An 18978-nucleotide genomic window follows, 5' to 3' on the forward strand; every position below is an offset into this window, starting at 1 on the left:
GTGGCAGAGGACTGGCATCCCATCCTCACACTGTACTTCAAGGGTAGCGATCTCCCAACCTCAAGGTCTTAGGCTGTTTCTGTGTCCTTGGAGGGAATATTTGTCTCAAACAACCTCCATATCTAACTATGTAGAAATCTAGGCAAAGCTAACCCTAGAAATGGAGTGTTTATACTCGAGGGATTTTTTTTTTAATTATAATATCTAAATCTAGGTGAAATTTTAAAGGTACCAAAGACTATATAGTGAAAAATAAGTCTCCCTGTCTGCCAGATTCCCAGTTCTTTTGCCTGGTGTTTTGAATATCCTTCCAGAAATATTCTCTGCATATAGAAGCATTTCTGACATGTTAAGCATTTTTCTTTTTAAAAGACAAAATGGCGCCATCTCATGTGTACTGCTGTGAACCTTGCTTTTTGAAATCATTCTAATTAAGTACATCTAGAGTTTTCTTTCTTATTGTTCATAGTATTCTATGGTGTACATATACTATCATTTATTTTTGTTTCTTGTAGATGGACACTTTGGATGTTACCAAGCTTTTACTGATTAAAGCATTGCTGCAATGTAAATCCTTGTACAGAGTCATTGTAAAATGTTTCTAGAAGCTGAACAGCTGTGTGAAAGAGTTTGTGCATGTGAAATGTACTCTCCCACCCACAACATGTAAACACCTTATCAACATGGAGTGGTCAGCCTTTTAGTCTCTTCGGTTAACAGATTGGTGACGTTATCCTGGTGTCATTTTAAAGTGCGTCTCTTATTATGAGTGACATTGACATCTCTTCCTATGTTCACAAAATACTGTTTTCTAGATTCCTTTTTCCTCCTTTTTTTTTAACGTTGTTGTTACTGAATTGATCTCTTTCTTACTAATTTGTAGAAGCTCTTTATATTTGAAGAAACTAGCCCTTTATCTGTGATATGATTTGTCTTTTGGCCTTATGGCACTTTTCTGTTTTGTTTTGTTTTGTTTTTTACATGCAGAAATTTAGAATTTTCATATAGTTCAATCTATCAATCTTGTATGACTTCTGCTTTTTTTTTTTTTTTTTTTTTTTGAGATGGAGTCTCGCTCTGACACCCAGGATGGAATGCAGTGGCATGATCTCAGCTCACTGCAACCTCTGCCTTCTGGGTTCAAGCAATTCTCCTGCCTCAGCCTTCTGAGTAGCTGGGATTACAGGTGTGTGATTGATAGGGAAACCAGTTGGAGCTACATTTTCTAATATACAAGACTGTATTTAGAATATAGGTGAGCTAAACCTTTATTTCGGCATTAATTAGCAGTTACTTTTCATTTCCTCTTGTTTCAACCCAAATTATTGCAGCACTATCTTTTTCTCTCTAACTGCAGAAAAAATATTTGTCTTTGTGTGTGAAGGAAAGCAACTTAGGAAAGGAGAAGCATGTGTTTCCTTTTTACTGTAATATTGACACTCAAAGCATTTCTTCCCTTTACTGCTTTCCAAGATGGAGGCTGTCAGGTTTTTCTTTTGTGACTTGAAAAGTGAGGTGATGATTTCCGGCAAATTCTAAAATTTGGAATTTGGAAGGAATCCTAGTTACCATTGTGGTAAAATCACTTCTGTATTGTCTAAAAATGATCTTCTTTACTACTGCACTTGACTGATTTAAAAATAATAATGGTAACAAATAAATAAAAATGATCTTCCAACTTTTGCTTATAAACCACAGGTAACCCCCTCTGCCATCTACTGTTACTTCCATGAAATAATGGAAAGTCCTTTCTCATTTCCAGCTAAAATCTGTGACTTTCACCCCATCAATTCTGGTTTTACCCTCTTGGTGGGTCATGCACACAATCCTCCATAATAGTTGTTCAGATCTTTGAAGCTGCAATTATGTCCTTCCACCCTCAAACCTTCTTGTTTCCTTTCCAGGCACCCCAGTTTCTTCTCTATCTCCTCAGTTGGCTTATTGTCAAACTGCTGTTGTCTTTGCCGTTCTGTGCACATCCTCTTGAAATTGTATGACATTGTTACAGATGCTTGTACATAATGTACATTGCACTGTACACTCTGGTGAGATTGACGTGCGCAGGCCACCTGATAATGCTTCCTCAAGAGGTTTGATGCGCATCCTGGTCTCCTGAAAACTTAAGGGTTCAGTCTGTCAGTCAGGCCAAGTCAGTGTGCATGATGCTTTCAGAGCTCCCGCACCTCCATCAGGAGGCCAGACAGAAAGCGGCTCTGTGGAGTGGAGGTACTTGTTGCCTTTTGAAGCTTTACCCTGTGATTCCTGACCTGGAGATACAGCTCAGCCTCTTCCCTGCTGTGCTTTTTTGGCAAAATCAATGTAACTTCTCCCTGTGCCCCATCACGTAATAGTCAGTCTACCTACTCTCCACAGCATAATGGCCTGCTCCGGGCCCTTAAGACTTGCTCAGGCATTTTTTTAGCATTTTTTACATGACTCACCGTGACCTTAATTTGCAGGTAAAGGTTTTTTTTATTTGAAATCAATAGGACAGGTGAGGCCTGAGAAAGCCTATATGTTGTCCAAATGATCCTGAGCCAAGCTTTGTACGGGGTAGCTGAGGTCCCCATGTGCTCTTGACCAGAACCCTTCTTCCTCTCCCCATTTTGTGCCAGTCGCCAGGGTTTCCTTCTAAAATCTCTCTCCTCCATTCACATCACCTTCCTGGGAGCCTCAGCAGCCACCACCTCAGTATCACCCTGCTTGCCTCTGGGCTTCTCTAGCTCATCTTACCTGTGACAACCTTACCGTGTTCTTCAAATATTTTGTGTTCTCCTCCCTTGCTTCCCTATTGCTATGGTTCAGAGTCCAGACTCCTTAGCCTGGAGTGTGTGATTCGCCAGAGAATGAACCCATGGCCCAGCCTCTACAACTGTCCTTCTCTTTCATCTCATACCCTCTTTTTTGGCTCAGTTAATTCCTATACTCACTGTTTTCCCCTGCACATTGGTTGATACTATTCTCCCTGTGGAGGTGGCTTTCTCCGTTTCTTTTTATTGAAATTCCACTCTTCACTAGAGGCTTAGTCATTCATTCACCACACTTAATGGAGAGCCTACTGTGTGCTGGCCATACAGAAATGAAATTGTAAACAAACATGCAGCTTTTGAGGGACTTAGCGCCTAAAGGGAGAGATAGATATTAAACAAGTACCAATAAAAATATTATCACAAACAAAAATAAGTACTCTTGAAGAAAAAGAGCGGAGTGCTGGGCAAGATGTGGGAGGTGAGGTGAGGCCCCATTCGATGGACGGGCCCTAAGGCCTCTCTGCGGCCAGGCTTAGGGAAACCGAAGGAGCTTGACAGCTCGGTAAACAGTGATGGGCTCAGGGGAGGATGGGGTCAAGTCTCTGCCGTAAAAGCTGCCCCCCTTGCACCCTGAGCCTGAGAGGTCTGTCCTTCAGCAGCTCTTTCCACCAGCACTATTTTGGCGCTGCGTGCTTTGCTGCTCTTACTTGTGCGTGTGGCCCATCTCCCAGTCAGATGAGACCTTTCCAGAGTAGTAATCACAGTTCATTTTTACAAGCCCTCCGGCTCCCCAGCCCCGAACGGGCACTTAGAAATGCAAGTCTTTGATTAAGAACCTCAGAAGGATGTGGGATGTCGTGAGTCCTTAAACTGTCATTCTTTCCTCAAAGAGCTCAAGGTGTGGATTGCTAAAGACTTGCTGCGCTCGGGCACAGATAGGTATCTGTTTTTCTTCTTCTTCAGGAAGATAAAATAACTAAGTCCTTCTCCTTCGCCTTGCCCTTAAATTTGGAATTTTGTTTTTCTTTCTCTAGTAATAAGGTAGAGCCCTTTTATGACACAACCGAGGGATTCTAAAGCATATTCAGAATAATTCCCATCGTAGATCTGACCATAGAAATGTACCGATTTTGGGAGACATATACTGATGATGTCTTATGACTTTCTTACTTAATAAATTAATCCTCCCACACCCATTATTTTAAAGGTAATAATATTATTTCACTAAAACAAACTGTTTTGGAAGGGGGGAGATGAGTTTGGCATTTAAATGTCAAATATATGTTTTAAGCTAACTTCATTCACTGGCCGTTCCTGCCCCCCATACATAATTAACATTTATAAAGAATATGCAGATAGAATCCCCCTTGATAATGTCACATTGGTGTTAACAGTCTTTCTGCTTCTAAGTATCGTATGTGTTAAGTCAAGCACAGAAATAGTCTGGGCAGTTCTTGGCCCCTGCTTTTCCAAATTAGATTGAAAGAAGAAAAGAACCAAACCAGATATGGTGTATTTCTGTTAAACTATCAGCTCCTGCTCGGGTAGCTCCATACGTTCCCACAGGTCTCCAGAAGATCTTGCTGCCTGCAGAGCAAAACATTAACTAAACAAATCCTCAGCTGGGTCCACGTGTGTAAAGCCATTACGGACTTAGGCACCATTCAATAGAGTAGAGAGTTGGCATCTCAGGCGTGTATGATGCTGGTGGAATTCATTTGATTAAAGAAAAAATTTTCCAAGGCCCATTTTTTAAGAATAAAAAATATTACTGCTGATCCCGAAATAAGGTCTTTGATGAATCTCTCCTGTTGGGGTATTAACCTAGAGGTCTGGCCATGCTTCAGTGCAGATAACGCTGTTTCTCTGTACTAAATTCTTCCTGAAGGTTCAATTAGATTTGGCCTTTTTTCATCCTGGGCAACAACTCAAGAACTGCCCGTTTCTAAGGCAGGAGCTTAGTGGTGGATGCATTTGTTTCACTGCTGACAAAGATTTCAACATAAAATCTGCCGGCCCCTTGAGAATGGAAACAGAGATTGATCTCAGTGAAGAATGAGTCTCTTGGTCCTCGTGCAGAGTTACATTAACGTCTCTGTGTGCTCTGGAAGGAGTTCACTTCCCCAGGTGGATCTGAGCAGGCTGGATGTTGCAGCCTATTCAGCGGCAGGATTGGGCCCTGTTCCTGGAAGAGAGCTCCACTAAGGTACTTGTTAGAAGTCATCAGCTTCCTTTGGTCAGTGGTTCCACAAAGCAACATTTACTCAGTGCCCACAATTGCCAGGCTTTCAGCTGCTGTGTGTGGCATTATGAGAACGTAATGTTGCAGGTTTAGGTTTGTTGTGGATTTTGCACCAGGGATGTTGTCTGTGTGTCTGCTGATGAATTTCTCAGAGGCATATTAGTTTGCTGCCTTGGTACCTTTTGCCACTTAGTTTTCCTTTTTCCTTTTCAAGGAACAGCATGTGTGTGTGTTTGTTTCATTGCAGTCATCCAGTGTGAATTGTGTTTAAAGTTTTGTGGGTGGTTTTCTATTTTGACATCACCATAAGTATTTTTTGTTCTTTTTCTTGAATGTTTGTTCTCTGTCTGGAGTCAAATCCAAGACAGACTTGGAAAGTGAATAGTATCCCACAGTCACTAGCCCCAGCCAGCCTTGTTTCTCAGGGACACCCTAAGTGGCATTGGGGAAAGCAGGTAGACCCACAAGACACTCATTGATGTTAGATCATCTAAAACAAGAAATGACAAGATTCCTGGGTCTAGACCCAGCTTGTGGGAAGTTCTGTCTGCATCTGTCAAATTTGTGGCTATGCCTTTTAGTTTAGTTTAGTCAGTGCCTGTCACTTGCATTAATTAAAAGATATTTTTAAGCCTTTGTAGGCTTGGTATTACTCAGGCCAGTATCACTGCATCATTTTTAAATTTTATGTAATAAGGTAATTGTGTCTTTATTTCTTCACTGTTGTGTTAGAAAAGGAAATGAAACATCATAAATCTAAAGTGAGGTTGGTCAGAGGCAATCAGATCTACAAAAGTGAGTCCGAAGAGAGGAAGCCTGAGCTGAGTGATGATTGATCCCTGTGACATCACAGGACAAATGGGCTAAGGACAGCCTCAATCTCAAATCCTGGCATCATGAGCCAGCCTAGATGCAGAAACTTAAAGGGGATATTTTACAACAAGTGAGGGAAACAGCTCACTTGACACTGATGGTAATAGCCTGTGGGACTCATTACCCGTGAATAAGTGGAGAATGTTGGCTTGGAAACGGCCTCGCCCTGAGTAACAGGCAGAAACGCACTGGCTGGCTCCCTGGAGCCCTGTTCTCAGCTGTACTGCCAGTGGCTGAGCGGGCTGGCCGGGACCGTGCGCTTTACTGTATCAGCAGGTATTTACTAGGTGCCAATTATGTATCAGGCTTGGTGCTAGGTGCTGGGTGTAGGGGGTAGAATTAAAGGACACAATTCCTTCTCTTAGGGAGTTTCCTTGAAGGAAGTTGAGTAGCTCCTGAATTCTATCAAAAGAGGGCTTAGGAGCAGCAGTCTGATTTAAGTAGGGGCTGGGGGCTCGTCTGAATTGTGTGCTTCACTGTTGACTTGGCTTCCTTTTTATGTCTTAGATCAACAAAAAGAATTTTCTAAAATATACTTTTATTTATTCCTTAAATAAGACTAAGAAAACCTTAGTTGTTTATATGTAAAAGCATTTTATTTTTATTGGGGTTGGCTTGGCAGGAGGCTATTGAATGTGTCCCACCCCCTGGGTATCCTTCTTTGACATGGCTATTGCTGGCCTCTTTTTCCACCTGTTTATCCCTCCTGTCACATTGACACATGGGTCTTAGGGTAGATGTTTGTTTTGAGTTCCCCAAGCCTGGCTGCAAACTGCTCAGAGGTTGCCAACCTGGGTTAGTCAGGAATCAGCCTCACTTCTCAGTTCCACCGTTGATTTATTGGTCATCCCTGCCTATCAGTCTGTCTGTCTGTTAAACAGAATAAAACAAGAGTGTTTCCTACAGGTTCCCTGTGGAGTGTGGCAGGCCAGTGCTTGTTGGCTTCATTCGGAAACCCGGCCTCTTGGAAATACAGAGCAATGTCCTTAGTGACTGCCCTTCACAGGTGGCTGCCCCACCTCTCTCCGCTTGCCTCCTGCTTTACATTCAGAGCAGGAAAGCTGTTAGCACAAGGTTCACTTAAAACCCCAGTTGAGGAGGTTAGCATGGCATCCTTAATTCTAGTGAATGGCTCTAGTTTTCCCTTCAGCAGTTGGAGTCATTAAATGTCATAATATATCAGGGGAGTACCAATTATGAACCTGGATTTCATGCTGGGTGCTTTTACATTCGTTGGTTGGTGTTGGGCATAGTACTAACTTACCTTGGCAGCATCTTTAATTGGGGCATTCATGGAATTGAATTGGACTCTGAGCAGCTGGAAGGGTCTCAGGCTGAGGACTGCTGCCAGGGCTTCACCTGCCCTGTCCCAGTTGGCCTGTTGGGGCATCTAGGCTCTTACATTTGACATCATGCTGCCCAGGCGACTAGGCAGAATATTTTTGCTTGGAGCTGTGATGCTGTGTTGGTTTTTATTGTAAAACATCAGAGTCAGAAAGTTCCCTAAGTGTGAGTTCTCTCCTTAAACAGGTTAGGAAACTGAGCCCAAGGATGTGGCCTCCTCAGAGTCTCTCACAAGACCTCTGACAGTGCCCGAACCTCTGCTGCATAGCAACATCTCTGGCACAGACTGGGTACTTGATACCCACTTGTCGAATAATGAGCAAACCCAGGTCTCTGGAGATTTGTTTGAGTAACAGAGTTATGTTAACTTTTTTTGGTTTAAACTGTCAACATATCAAATCTGGTTTTGGTTCAGTGACTGATCTAGAGTGTTAGAAGATTCTGCCAGTTTTCTAGAAAACAGTACACAGACTGGTCAGCCTTTCTTCTTGCTAATGCTAAGTGGAAAGTTTAACCCTGTAGTTCCTTCTTTCTCTCATATATGGTATGTTAAAGCAGTGGTTCTCAAAGGACAGTTGCAGACCAGCAGCATCACCCTTCCCTAGGAACTTGCTAGAAATGCAAATTCTCCCCTCCTCCCCCAGACCTTCTGAATTAGGAACTCTGGGACTGGGGCCCAGTAATGTTTGTTTTGTTTTGTTTTGTTTTGTTTTGTTTTGAGACAGTCTTGTTCCTTTACCAGGCACCAGGCTGGAGTGCAGTGGCACGATCTCGGCTCACTGCAACCTCTGCCTCCCGGGTTCAAGCAGTTCTCTTGCCTCAGCCTCCCGAGTAGCTAGGACTACGGGCGTGCGCCACCACGCACAGCTAATTTTTGTATTTTTAGTAGAGATGGGTTTTCACCATGTTAGTCAGGATGGTCTCGATCTCTTGACCTCGTGATCTGCCCGCCTCGGCCTCCCAAAGTGCTGGGATTACAGATGTGAGCCACCGCACTCGGCCACCCAGTAATGTTTTTACAAGCTCTCCAGGTGGTTCTCAGGCAGGCTGAGGTTTGAGAACCACTGCTTTAAGAGTCAGGTCCTAGCAGTGTTCCCTCTACTCGCGAATAGACCCTGCATGTGAGCATCCAGTTATGAACATGCAGGCCACCAAGCATGAGATTACATAACACTGGCAATCAAATAACATTTAATGCAAGTTTTATCTGACATATTTAATATATACATGGTGGTTACTGTGCCAGTGATAATTAGGCAAATGAAAAGCAGTTCATATAAATGGCTATGATGAATATTACCTAGGCAAATCAAGTTTTTATAGTTTTTTCCCTATTAGCTTTTCAGTATCTGCTAGCAGCCATTACTGTTGGTGACTTCCCTAATTACCCAGATGTACATTCCTCTGACACTCACAGAGATACACTCATTCATGTTTGAAATTCTGGCTCAAATTTCCCAATTGTTAGAAGTCCCTGTGACCACCCGTCTCTGGTTGAGTTTCCTCAAAAGTGGGATTTAAATGCAAAGAGCTAATTTGAGAGGTGATCCCACGAGGCACTGGTAGGGGAATGGGGAGTGGGAAAGGAAAGAAACCAATAAAGGATTTGGTATCAAGCAAGTTACCCCTTGGGCCCTAGGGCTTAGACCTGCTAGGGAACTCTGGGAGACTCCAGCTTACTTAAGATCTAGGGAGCTGGGTATTTATTCATCACTTCCAGTAAGTGTGGGTAAGGGCTGCTTTCCTAGTGGGAGTAGCGGCAGGACATTAATGTCCTCACTCTTTCAGCCTACCCAGCGTACAGGCCTAGAGGGCTCTGGCAGCCTGGGAGAATCCTCGGAGTCACAGGTGCTTGCAGTTGGAAACTGACAGATGGGAGGATTTAGAAATGACGAATGCCTCATGTCTGCTTTACCACCCATTAGTGGTCCTGGGCTGAGGCTTCTCAGACTTTCTTGTGTACCCCACTCCAGGTCTTTGAGGTGCACCACTGCTGTCCCTCTTGGCACAGGAAGGCTTGCTCCTCGGGTCCTGGTTCTGGAAGGGACATGGGCAGGCAAGCGCTCGGGCTGAGAGCAGTTGCCAAGGGTGGTGGCAAGAGAAGGGAGAGGGCACTGTGAGAATAGACTCTGGGTCTCAGAGTCTGGGCCAGGGCCAGGGCAGGATGGAGTGAATGAAAAATCCTGGGGCACATGGGTGGCTGGCATTGGGTCTCTATCTCTGGGGAAGGAGAAAAGCAAAGCAGAGGGTTCAGGGAACTAGTAAGAGGAGTAGAAGGCAGAAGAGAGACTTAAATTTTTTGCTGGCCTGTGTCTTTCCTCTAACTCCACCCCACACCCCCATCTTGTCCTACTGTTGTTTTCTACTTTCTCTAGGCTGAGAGAACTGTCAGAAGCCAGTCAGGCTGGGAAGAAAGGGAGCTTTATGCCTGGCCTCCCGTGGGTGGGTCTGCTGGCACGTTGTTTGCGTGCTACAGTGGTGAAGATGGGGTAATTGGAACCTTGCAGTCTCACTGAGGTGTAGTCCTCAATACAGTTTCAACCGGTCCACGATGAAAGGAGAAAATGAAGAACAATGGAGAGTGCTGTGATAGTGCTGATGGTATTTGATTGCCAGCCACCTTTATTCTGATTTTGCTCATTCTTTCCCTTGTTTTCATTTTATTTTTTTAGAGACAGCATCCCACTCTGTCACCCAGGCTGGAATGCAGTGGTGTGACAACAGCTCACACCATTGTAACCTCAAAGTCCTGGGCTGAAATGATCCTTCTGCCTCAGCCTCCCAAGTAGCTAGGATTATAGGCATATGCCACCGTGCCTGGCTGGTTGTGTTTTTTTGTAGAGACAGAGTCTCGCTGTGTTGCCCAGGCTGGTCTTGAACTCCTGGCCTCAAGAGGTCCTCCTACCTCAGCCTCCCAAAGCGCTAGGATTACAGGCATGAGCCATGGCACCTGGGCGCTTTTCCTTTTTCTGTGCTTCAGTCATTCTTTCTTTTATAAAACAAAGGGATAATTTTCATGTTGATTGTTAAGTTTTTTCCTTTATAAAATTTATTTTAAAATAATTATAGATTCACAGGAAGTTGTAGAAATAGTATAGAGAGGTCCTTTTTTTTTTAGTATCCTTCATCTAGTTTCTGCCCATGGTAATATATTATTTAACTCTAATACAATATCAAAACCAGGAGATTCATTGTGGAACAATCCACACACCTTATTCACATTTCACTAGTTTTGCATGTATTTGTCTGTCTGTTTGTGTGTGTGTGTGTGTGTGTGTGTGTGTGTGTGTGTGTGGTTATATGCATTTTTATCTTGTAAGTTCATGTGATCACCACCACAATCAAGATGCAGAACTACCCATCCTGTTAATTTTTTATGTATTTTTTGAGATGGAATTTCACTCCTGTTGCCCAGGCTGGAGTGCAATGGCGCTGTCTTGGCTCACTGCAACCTCCACCTCCCAGGTTCAAGCAATTCTCCTGCCTCAGCCTCCTGAGTACCTGGGATTACAGGCATGCACCACCACACCTGGCTAATTTTGTATTTTGAGTAGAGACGGGGTTTCTCCATGTTTGTCAGGCTGGTCTCAAACTCCCAACCTCAGGTGATCCACCCACCTCAGCCTCCCAAAGTGCTGGGATTACTGGTGTGAGCCACTGTGCCTGGCCCATACTGTTAATTTTTTTTTTTTTTTTTTTTTTTTTTTGAGACGGAGTTTCGCTCTTGTTACCCAGGCTGGAGTGCAATGGCGCGATCTCGGCTCACCGCAACCTCCGCCTCCTGGGTTCAGGCAATTCTCCTGCCTCAGCCTCCTGAGTAGCTGGGATTACAGGCACGCGCCACCATGCTCAGCTAATTTTTTGCACCATTAGTAGAGACGGGGTTTCACCATGTTGACCAGGATGGTCTTGATCTCTTGACCTCGTGATCCACCCGCCTCGGCCTCCCAAAGTGCTGGGATTACAGGCTTGAGCCACCGCGCCCGGCCATACTGTTAATTTTTAAGGTCATTTGCCTTGACAAAAAAGTTGACAGCTTTATAACATTTCTGTTCTCACAGTTGGGAGGGAAGGTGGCCCACAAACTTACCAAATTAAGGGGCCAGTGCCACGTGCGTCCTTGTTGAAGTGGGACAGCATAGTGCTCTGCACAGAAGCCATCTTCTGAAGGAGGCGTGTGTGTGTTTCTGCCCAGGGCTGTAGAGAAGGAAGGCTGAGAAAGTTCATTTTTTCTGAGGTCTTTTTCCTTCAGTGCTCAGCCCTCTAGAGGCCTAAGTCATGTATTAGGCAGCTCAGGCTTCTGTAACAAAAATACATAGATTGAGTGGCTTAAACAACAGACTGGGAAGTCCAAGATGAAGGTGCCAGCCAGCATGGCCCCTGATGAGGGCCTTCTTCCTGGCTTAGAAACAGCTGCCTTCTCTCTATATTCTCACATGGGAGAGAGGGGAGCCAGCTCACTCCCTCCCTCTTCCTGCAAAGCCTACCCTCATGAATTCATCTAACTCTAATTACCTCTCAAAGGCCCCATCTCCAAATACCTTCATAGTGGGGGTTAGGGCTTCAGCCTATGAAATTTGAGGGAACAGAACTCAGCCATAGGAAATATCTTCATGAAGGGCTGTGCCATATTCTGCCACCTCCCCAATTGCCAAATCAGTGGGGTGTCTTGGCAGAGAGACAGCAAACAAGGTTTAGGCCCTGTATTGCCAGCTGGGTTAAACCATTTAGTCCCCGAGAGCCTGAGTTTTCTAACCTGTAAAACTGAGAGATTGATGTGGATGATGTCTGAAGGCCCTGCTTGCTGAATCTGCAGCTGCCTCCCTCCGGCGGCCCTCGTCTTCCTGTCCTCCATTTCCACTGACTTGGTGGGAAGAGTCCAAGGGCCAAGTTTGTTGATCCCTGTACCAGCTGTTCTCACTTATTCCCACTTCTGAGAGCAAAGGAAAAAAGAGGAGTTGGAGATTTTGAACATCAGTTTTGACCAGAGCCATCCTGTTTATTTTCAGCTGTGTGGAAGCATATTTGAGATTGTGATGCATGTGCCTACACACAGACACACATGGCCTGAGCACAAAAGTATCTGAGGAAAACAAGTCTCTTACTGATCCTTTCCTCCAGTCTCAGACTCTCTCTACGCTAGTTCACTTATTAGTCAAGCATGTTATTCTACAAGAGGCAGAATTTTAGATCAAGATTCCTGTGCCCTGGCTGACGGTGGAACTTGGAAGCCCAGCCTGGGACCCTCTGACCTTTAGCCATGGACTCTTTGGGGTCCCTTTCACCCCTTTCTTCTCTCCCATAGACCACAGGGATTGGCCCACCTGTCCAGGTGCCTGCCTCCACTGTATCTTCCCTCTTCCCTTGTATCCCAGAACTCTAGGGAAGGAATAATGTTTTTCAGTGTCTCCCCAGTTTTGCTGTGTTTGAATAAGCACATGTCCCCTTTTAAGATTTTATTGCATGTTAAAACCAAAATGGGAAACTGAGAGGTTTGCGGAAGATAACCAGTAAGTAGCCAACAATGGGGATGTTGTAAAGCTATGAGAAATACTCAAAATAATAGTTGTCAGCCAGGCATGGTGGCTCACACCTGTAATCCCAGCACTTTGGGAGGCCGAGGCAGGTGGGTCAAGAGGTCAGGAGTTCAAGACCAGCCTGGCCAGCATGGTGCAACCCCGTCTCTACTAAAAAATTACAAAACATTAGCTGGGCATGGTGGCACATGCCTGTAATCCCAGCTGCTCAGGAGGCTGAGGCAGGAGAATTGCTTGAACCCGGGAGACAGAGGTTGCAGTGAGCCGAGATCACGCCACTGCACTCCAGCCTGGGCGGCAGAGTGAGACTGTCTCAAAAAAAAAAAAAAAAAAAAAAAAAAAAAAAAAAGTCGTCCTGGGTCTTGGTCAAACATTAATAACCTAGCTCTTTCCCTTGCTCCTCTGACTGCCTTCTCTCTAGATAATGTCTTGAGGTTGTAACTTCCACTCCTTTGCTGAAGGTCCCTACCTCCTAGCACATACACAAAGCCCCTGGAGAAAAGTTGTTGGCAGTCATCAGGGCTTATAAAACAGCTGAGTCTGGTGGGCTGTGATCGCTGTGGAATCTTCTTGTAGGCTGAGGCTAGAGATAGCCTTTGAAGAGTGGGCTGCTCGGGGGTCTCCCACTGCAAAGGTCTCACAAAGTGGAGAGGATTACACGGCCATCTTTTCTTCCTTTCCTCTCCCCGCATGCCACTTTTCTTAATGTCTTTCCTGAGAAAATTTGTACACTCCACAATTGCGACTTGCAAGCCGCACTTGCCAACAAACCTAAGAGTGTAAGTCGACAGGGCCTTTACTGGAACAGGCGCTCTTCACTGACGTGTTTTGAAAAGGCTGTGTTCTTTCTGGTAATCCCATGGGGTTGTATCTTTTAACCTGACGTTTGGCCCCTAGCTGTTGCATGTTGCTGCCCATATAGGGAATGGATTTTCTTGGGAGTCCTCACACTGCCAGCCCAACAAGAAGCCAGGGCTTGTTGCTCTCTAATTACCAGCACTACCCTTTCTTCAGATGCTGGGCCCTTCTGTGGGCTCCCATTTTCCTACCAGCCAGAGGGAGGTGACCAATCTGAGCTCTGGTTCCAGAACCTATTGGGCGACTTTGAGGACATCAAGTTGTGTTCCTGTCCACTTGGCTGAGAAAAAAAGACAGGAACCTGTGTGGTTTAGGAATACTGATATAGATGGTAGGTTAAAGAAAAGCCAAAGGATATAACATTTAATTCAGGATGGTGGTGGCCTCAGAGGAGCAGAGAAATGTGGGGAAGTGATCCCAGGAAGGGCATTTTCTGTTTCTTAGACCAGATAGTAGGCATGTGGATGGGTCATTTTTTATTGTTGTTGAAATCACAATACTATAAAATATGTTCTTTGGAATTTAAGAAACATGTCATTTTTTTTGAAGAGAAAAGAACACAGTTTCTTGTGGTTGAGGTCAGCATCGGCTGATGTAAGAGAATATTGACACAGGAACTTAGCAGTAAGACAGTCAGGATGCAGCTGGAGGAATTTCAGGTGGGAAGATGCCACATGTTTACTGGGTTAGCCACCATGTTTTCCCCCTCTCATTTTCTCTTCAGGGAAAATCTCAGATCCAAGAAAAATGGATGTCCTAAACAAATCCCTCCCTAAGAATCAGTTAAGGTATCACCACTTTTTTTGTTTGTTTTTTGTTTTTGTTTTTTTGAGATGGAGTTTCGCTCTTGTTACCCAGGCTGGAGTGCAATGGTGCAATCTCAGCTCGCCGCAACCTCCGCCTCCTGGGTTCAGGCAATTCTCCTGCCTCAGCCTCCTGAGTAGCTGGGGTTACAGGCATGCGCCACCGTGCCCAGCTAATTTTTTTGTATTTTTTAGTAGAGACGGGGTTTTACTGTGTTGACCAGGATGGTCTCCATCTCTTGACCTCGTGATCCACCTGCCTTGGCCTCCCAAAGTGCTGGGATTACAGGCTTGAGCCACCACGCCCGGCCTGGTACCACCACTTTTAAAAGCTACTTGTGGCCAGGTCTGGTGGCTCACACCTGTAATCCCAGCACTTTGGGAGGCCAAGGCGAGTGAATCACCTGAGGTCAGGAGTTTGAGACCCACCTGGCCAACATGGTGAAGTCCTTTCTTTTCTAAAAATACAAAAAATTAGCCGGGCGTGGTAGTGGGCATCTGTAATCTCAGCTACTTGGGAGGCCGAGGCAGGAGAATCACTTGAACCCGGGAGGCAGAGGTTGCAGTGAGTCAAGGTCTTGCCATTGCACTCCAGTCTGGTCAATAAGAGTGAAACTCCATCTCAAAAAAAAAAGGTCTTTGTTTTTCCACTGGGTGCTGTTTGAGCCCACCCAATACTTAGTATCTTGTAGGAGCACTAGTGGGAAATATAGAAGAAGCTGAAGAGGTGTGCACATGTGTCAAAAGACCAGGAGCCATCCTCGGAGCTTACATACACATGAGCAGGTTTGCATCAGCATGGTACAGCCAGGCTGCCTCTGCTGCAAGAATCCTAAAACAGAAAGCTTAGATGCAGTCAGTCCACAAAGGGTGCTAGCAGGGCACCAGTGCTCATCAGTGCTTGCCGTGTGCCAGCCACCCTCCCTGGGTCATCGCATCCACTCCCCATACCGTACTGTGAAGCAGGCATTAGCATCATTGTTTACAGGTGAGGGTTATGTAGGAAACTTCGAAAGTAATTATCTTTCACATACCTGTCCTTCCCGTGAAGTGTCTCCAATTGTCATATCCTCCATGGTTATATTTGGGGGACATAAGATTGTCATTTCCATAATTAATTGTTCTCTGCGATGGGGTTGTGGGTGGAGCAGGGTACATGTTGGTTCCTAGCTCAGACATTTTTTTTTTGGTTGACCTTGGATGCCCTTGAGCCTCAGAATAGGTCTGTGAGACTTGGAGGATTCCCTCTGCTTTTGCCTCTGTCCCTCATCATCTCTCAGGGTAGGTAGGAGGACCATTTTGGGGAGAAGGGTCTTAATTAACTTAGTTACCCTCTCTCTCTGTATGCTCAACTTGAGGTGGGCTGGGGGCAGTTTTCTCTTCACCCTCTACCATTTGGAAGTTTGACTGCCTGAGGTAGCCCGGATTGACAGATGATGAGAGCCTATGCCTTGCTGTTGCCTGTGGTCTGTAACCCAGAGATCATGGCCTGGCTGGTTCACCCTGGACAGAGGCAGTGATCAATAACGTGTAAAGCATTTTTCAAACGGGAACTTTGATGAGGAAGAAAGAAGGGCTGAAAATATGCTGGGAGTCACCTGGGGTGGTTTACCAGCCTGCAGGGGAGAGACTTTTTAGGAAAAAGCAGCCAGAAAGGGGTTCTGTGTCTCTGGGAGGTGACTTATTTGATGGTGCAGGTGGTTTGAGAGTTTCTGCGGTCACAGCGGCTATCTTGTTTATGAGGCACTGCTACCAGTTCTTCCAGAGGCTTTGCACATGTGCCATTGTTCCAGTAGAAGCCTTTTCCATGGCCACTGTGATGAGGGTTGTTTGGTTTGGTTAATTACAAAACCCTGTCAAAAGAGGAAGTCATTTTTAAAAAAGAATACAAACAGGTTAACCCCAAATGGATAGCTGGGCACTCTTGGTGTGGAGCTGGGCCCTTTCTTCCAACGCAGACCTGCTAATTTGGAGTTCTCTGCCTTCCTTTTATTACATGAACCACATTCATAAAACACCATTGACTAAAATTTCTAGTTTGTTTCTTAAAAGTAAAGCCAGAATTTGGCCACTTGTGAAGCAATCTGAGTACAGAATTTTTTTGGAATTTTTTACAACTTATTTCCCCAACCACACTTAATTCAAGAGCCCATTTTGAAAAATGAGCTCATCATTGAGTCTCTTCAGAGTACTTACTTGGTTGTCACGGAAAGACTCTATTACAGTGGCTTCATCATTTATATAATGTTTAATTAAATTTTCTATTTTCATCACAAATATAACCATCATAAGCAGGTTTGGAAATGGTCCCAGCTGACTCTTGGTAAGGGCAACACTGAGTGTGTGGAAGTAGAAGGCCAAGGGTGTCTGTGAGTGAGCCTGCCCTGTGTGGACACTGCCACGTGCTGGCATTGCTCACTGAGGGACGAGATGGTGTGCACTTAGCTCACTGGCAGCTCACTTAAGCAGAGGTTGATAACAGGCTTACCAGGTAGGTGTTGCTATCCCTGTTCTAGGTGATCAAGCTAAGGTGTGGGAAGAACAAGTTGCTTGTTCACAGTCATGCCGCTAAAAGCGGCAAAGCTGTTTCCACGGGTCTCTGAGCATCTCACTACCTGCAGACTCTGCCCTGTGGGAGCCAGCTCTCTCTGAGGTGAGGGGGATGGAGGCAGCCATGGCCTCCATAAGAAGGAGCAGGCCTGAGTTGAGACCTTGTTCCCTCTCCTCACTTTGGTATTGTCTTGGATCCTCCGGTTTGGTTTGGGCCCCAAGAGCTGTGGTGTAGAAAGGCGTCACTCTGTCACATAAAACGTTTTGTCCTGAATGGAGAGGCTGCCTCCAGCTGAGTGTCCAGGAAGTGAGCTATTGTTCACACAGCATGTTCTAAATGTTCTCTGCCAGAAGGAAGCCCTTTCCCTCTGGTTTATCTTTTAAAACAAAACGAAACAAAAAACAAAGGAACCTGGGTTTTGATTAACTTGTTTTTCAGGTAGAATTTTGTTTATTTTGGAAGTAGATGAATGTAAATCGCAAGCCCTGTGTCATCTTTGTAAACTGAAACGAGCAAGGGAGGAGGGTGATGTGGACTATTTGCCTGGCATCTGTGGTTTTATGAGGACTACAGATGTTTCCCAGAGTAAGCAAGGTTGGCATCTGGTCAAGTTATAGAAGAAAACAGGCTCAGTATCTCCTGCTACGACCCCAGGAAATGGCAGGGACTAAAATCTCCCAGCAACAGAGGCAGACGGGCATTGCCTTTGGAGGGGGATCAGATCTTACCATCTGTGCTTACAGCAGCAAGAACCTTGCCTTTTAGGGTGATGTCACTCAGGGAATGAATGAACTACACCAAAACTGTGTCTTTAAGGCAATGCCCAGCTTGCTCAAACTTGTGTCGTAATAAATTAGCTCCTCGTTAGAGCCCTGCCTGGAAACCAAAGGCTGCATTCAGACCTCTTACATGTTGTCTCAGATATTTACAGCAGGCCTCTGTTGGTATGTGCGTTTTGTGTTTGAGGAAACTGAGGCTTAAGGAAGAGAAGTCAGGTCATTTGCCAATAGCAGCGATGCCATGAGTAAGGAATTTTTTTCACCATATAGAAGAGGAAATTGAAAGTTAGCAAAGTTAAATGACTTATCCAAGGTTTCACAACTAATTAAGTGGCAGAACCACAGTTTGAATTCAGGTTTTTTTATTCATAAGTCCTTATTCTTTCCACCCCATGCATACTGCCTTTCCAATATTCTCAATCCAATATATTTGAAATGCTACCCTAAGCTTTAATACAGTGAAAGCCAGGCCCGAAACATACTGGACGCCATGAATTAGATGGATAATGAATTGAGCAGTGCCCACAGATGACTAGTGCTGTGACCTGTGGACGTTGTTTTGATTTTCTCATGTTTGGTTTTCTCTTCTTTCTTTTTTTTTGAGATGGAGTCTCACTCTGTAGCCCAGGCTGGAGTACAGTGGCTCACTGCAACCTTCCACCTCCTGGGTCCCAGTTCAAGCAGTTCTCCTACCTCAGCCTCCCAAGTAGCTGGGATTACAGGCATGAGCCACCATGCCCTGCTAATTTTTATATTTTTTAGTAGAGATGGGGTTTCACGATGTTGGCCACTGTGGTCTTGAATTCATGACCTCATGTTCCGCCCACCTCAGCCTCCCAAACTGCTGGGATTACAGGTGAGCCACCATGCCCGGCCAGTTTTCTCTTCTTTAAAGTGGGAAGAATGCCAGATCCCCACCAGGGTGCTTATGAGGAGGAACTGGATCACCCAGAGGGCAGTTAGCTGGTGCCTAGTGCAGCGAGGACCCCCCTGAAAGAAACCAGCCCAGAACCTAACACCTGTAAGTCTTGAGTTTTAACATTGTTGAACAAAAGTGCTTTCAGGGTCGGTGGGCGACCTTGCTGTGAGCACATGAATTCTGTTTTCAGGAAAGATGAATGAGCTTTCAACGTAGTTCACACAGCTTTGACAGAATTTTGAAGGTGTATTTGATTTTCCAATTTTATTTGATTTCAGGAGACAGAGGATACAAACATATTCTACTAGCTAAGTATTCGAAT

General features: G+C 45.0%; 1 protein-coding gene across 6 annotated transcripts in view; it reads left to right on the plus strand.

Moving 5' to 3' along the window:
- The window catches only part of ANKS1A (ankyrin repeat and sterile alpha motif domain containing 1A), a 204495-nt gene that overhangs the window by 139673 nt on the left and 45844 nt on the right, over positions 1–18978 (plus strand). Inside the window, exon 1 of one of the 6 annotated variants that reach the window (XM_074397926.1) lies at positions 1074–4956. The exons of 4 other annotated variants lie outside the window; for them this stretch is intronic. In XM_074397926.1, the coding sequence (XP_074254027.1) occupies positions 4897–4956 (60 nt within the window). In that variant the 5' untranslated portion in view covers positions 1074–4896. Of the gene's footprint in view, positions 1–1073; positions 4957–4989; positions 6142–18978 lie in introns of those variants that run through there. One more of the 6 variants, XM_039467401.2, reaches the window with a different exon arrangement.

This window comes from Saimiri boliviensis, chromosome 4, assembly GCF_048565385.1.
Source record: "Saimiri boliviensis isolate mSaiBol1 chromosome 4, mSaiBol1.pri, whole genome shotgun sequence".
Taxonomy (NCBI): Eukaryota; Metazoa; Chordata; class Mammalia; order Primates; family Cebidae; genus Saimiri; species Saimiri boliviensis.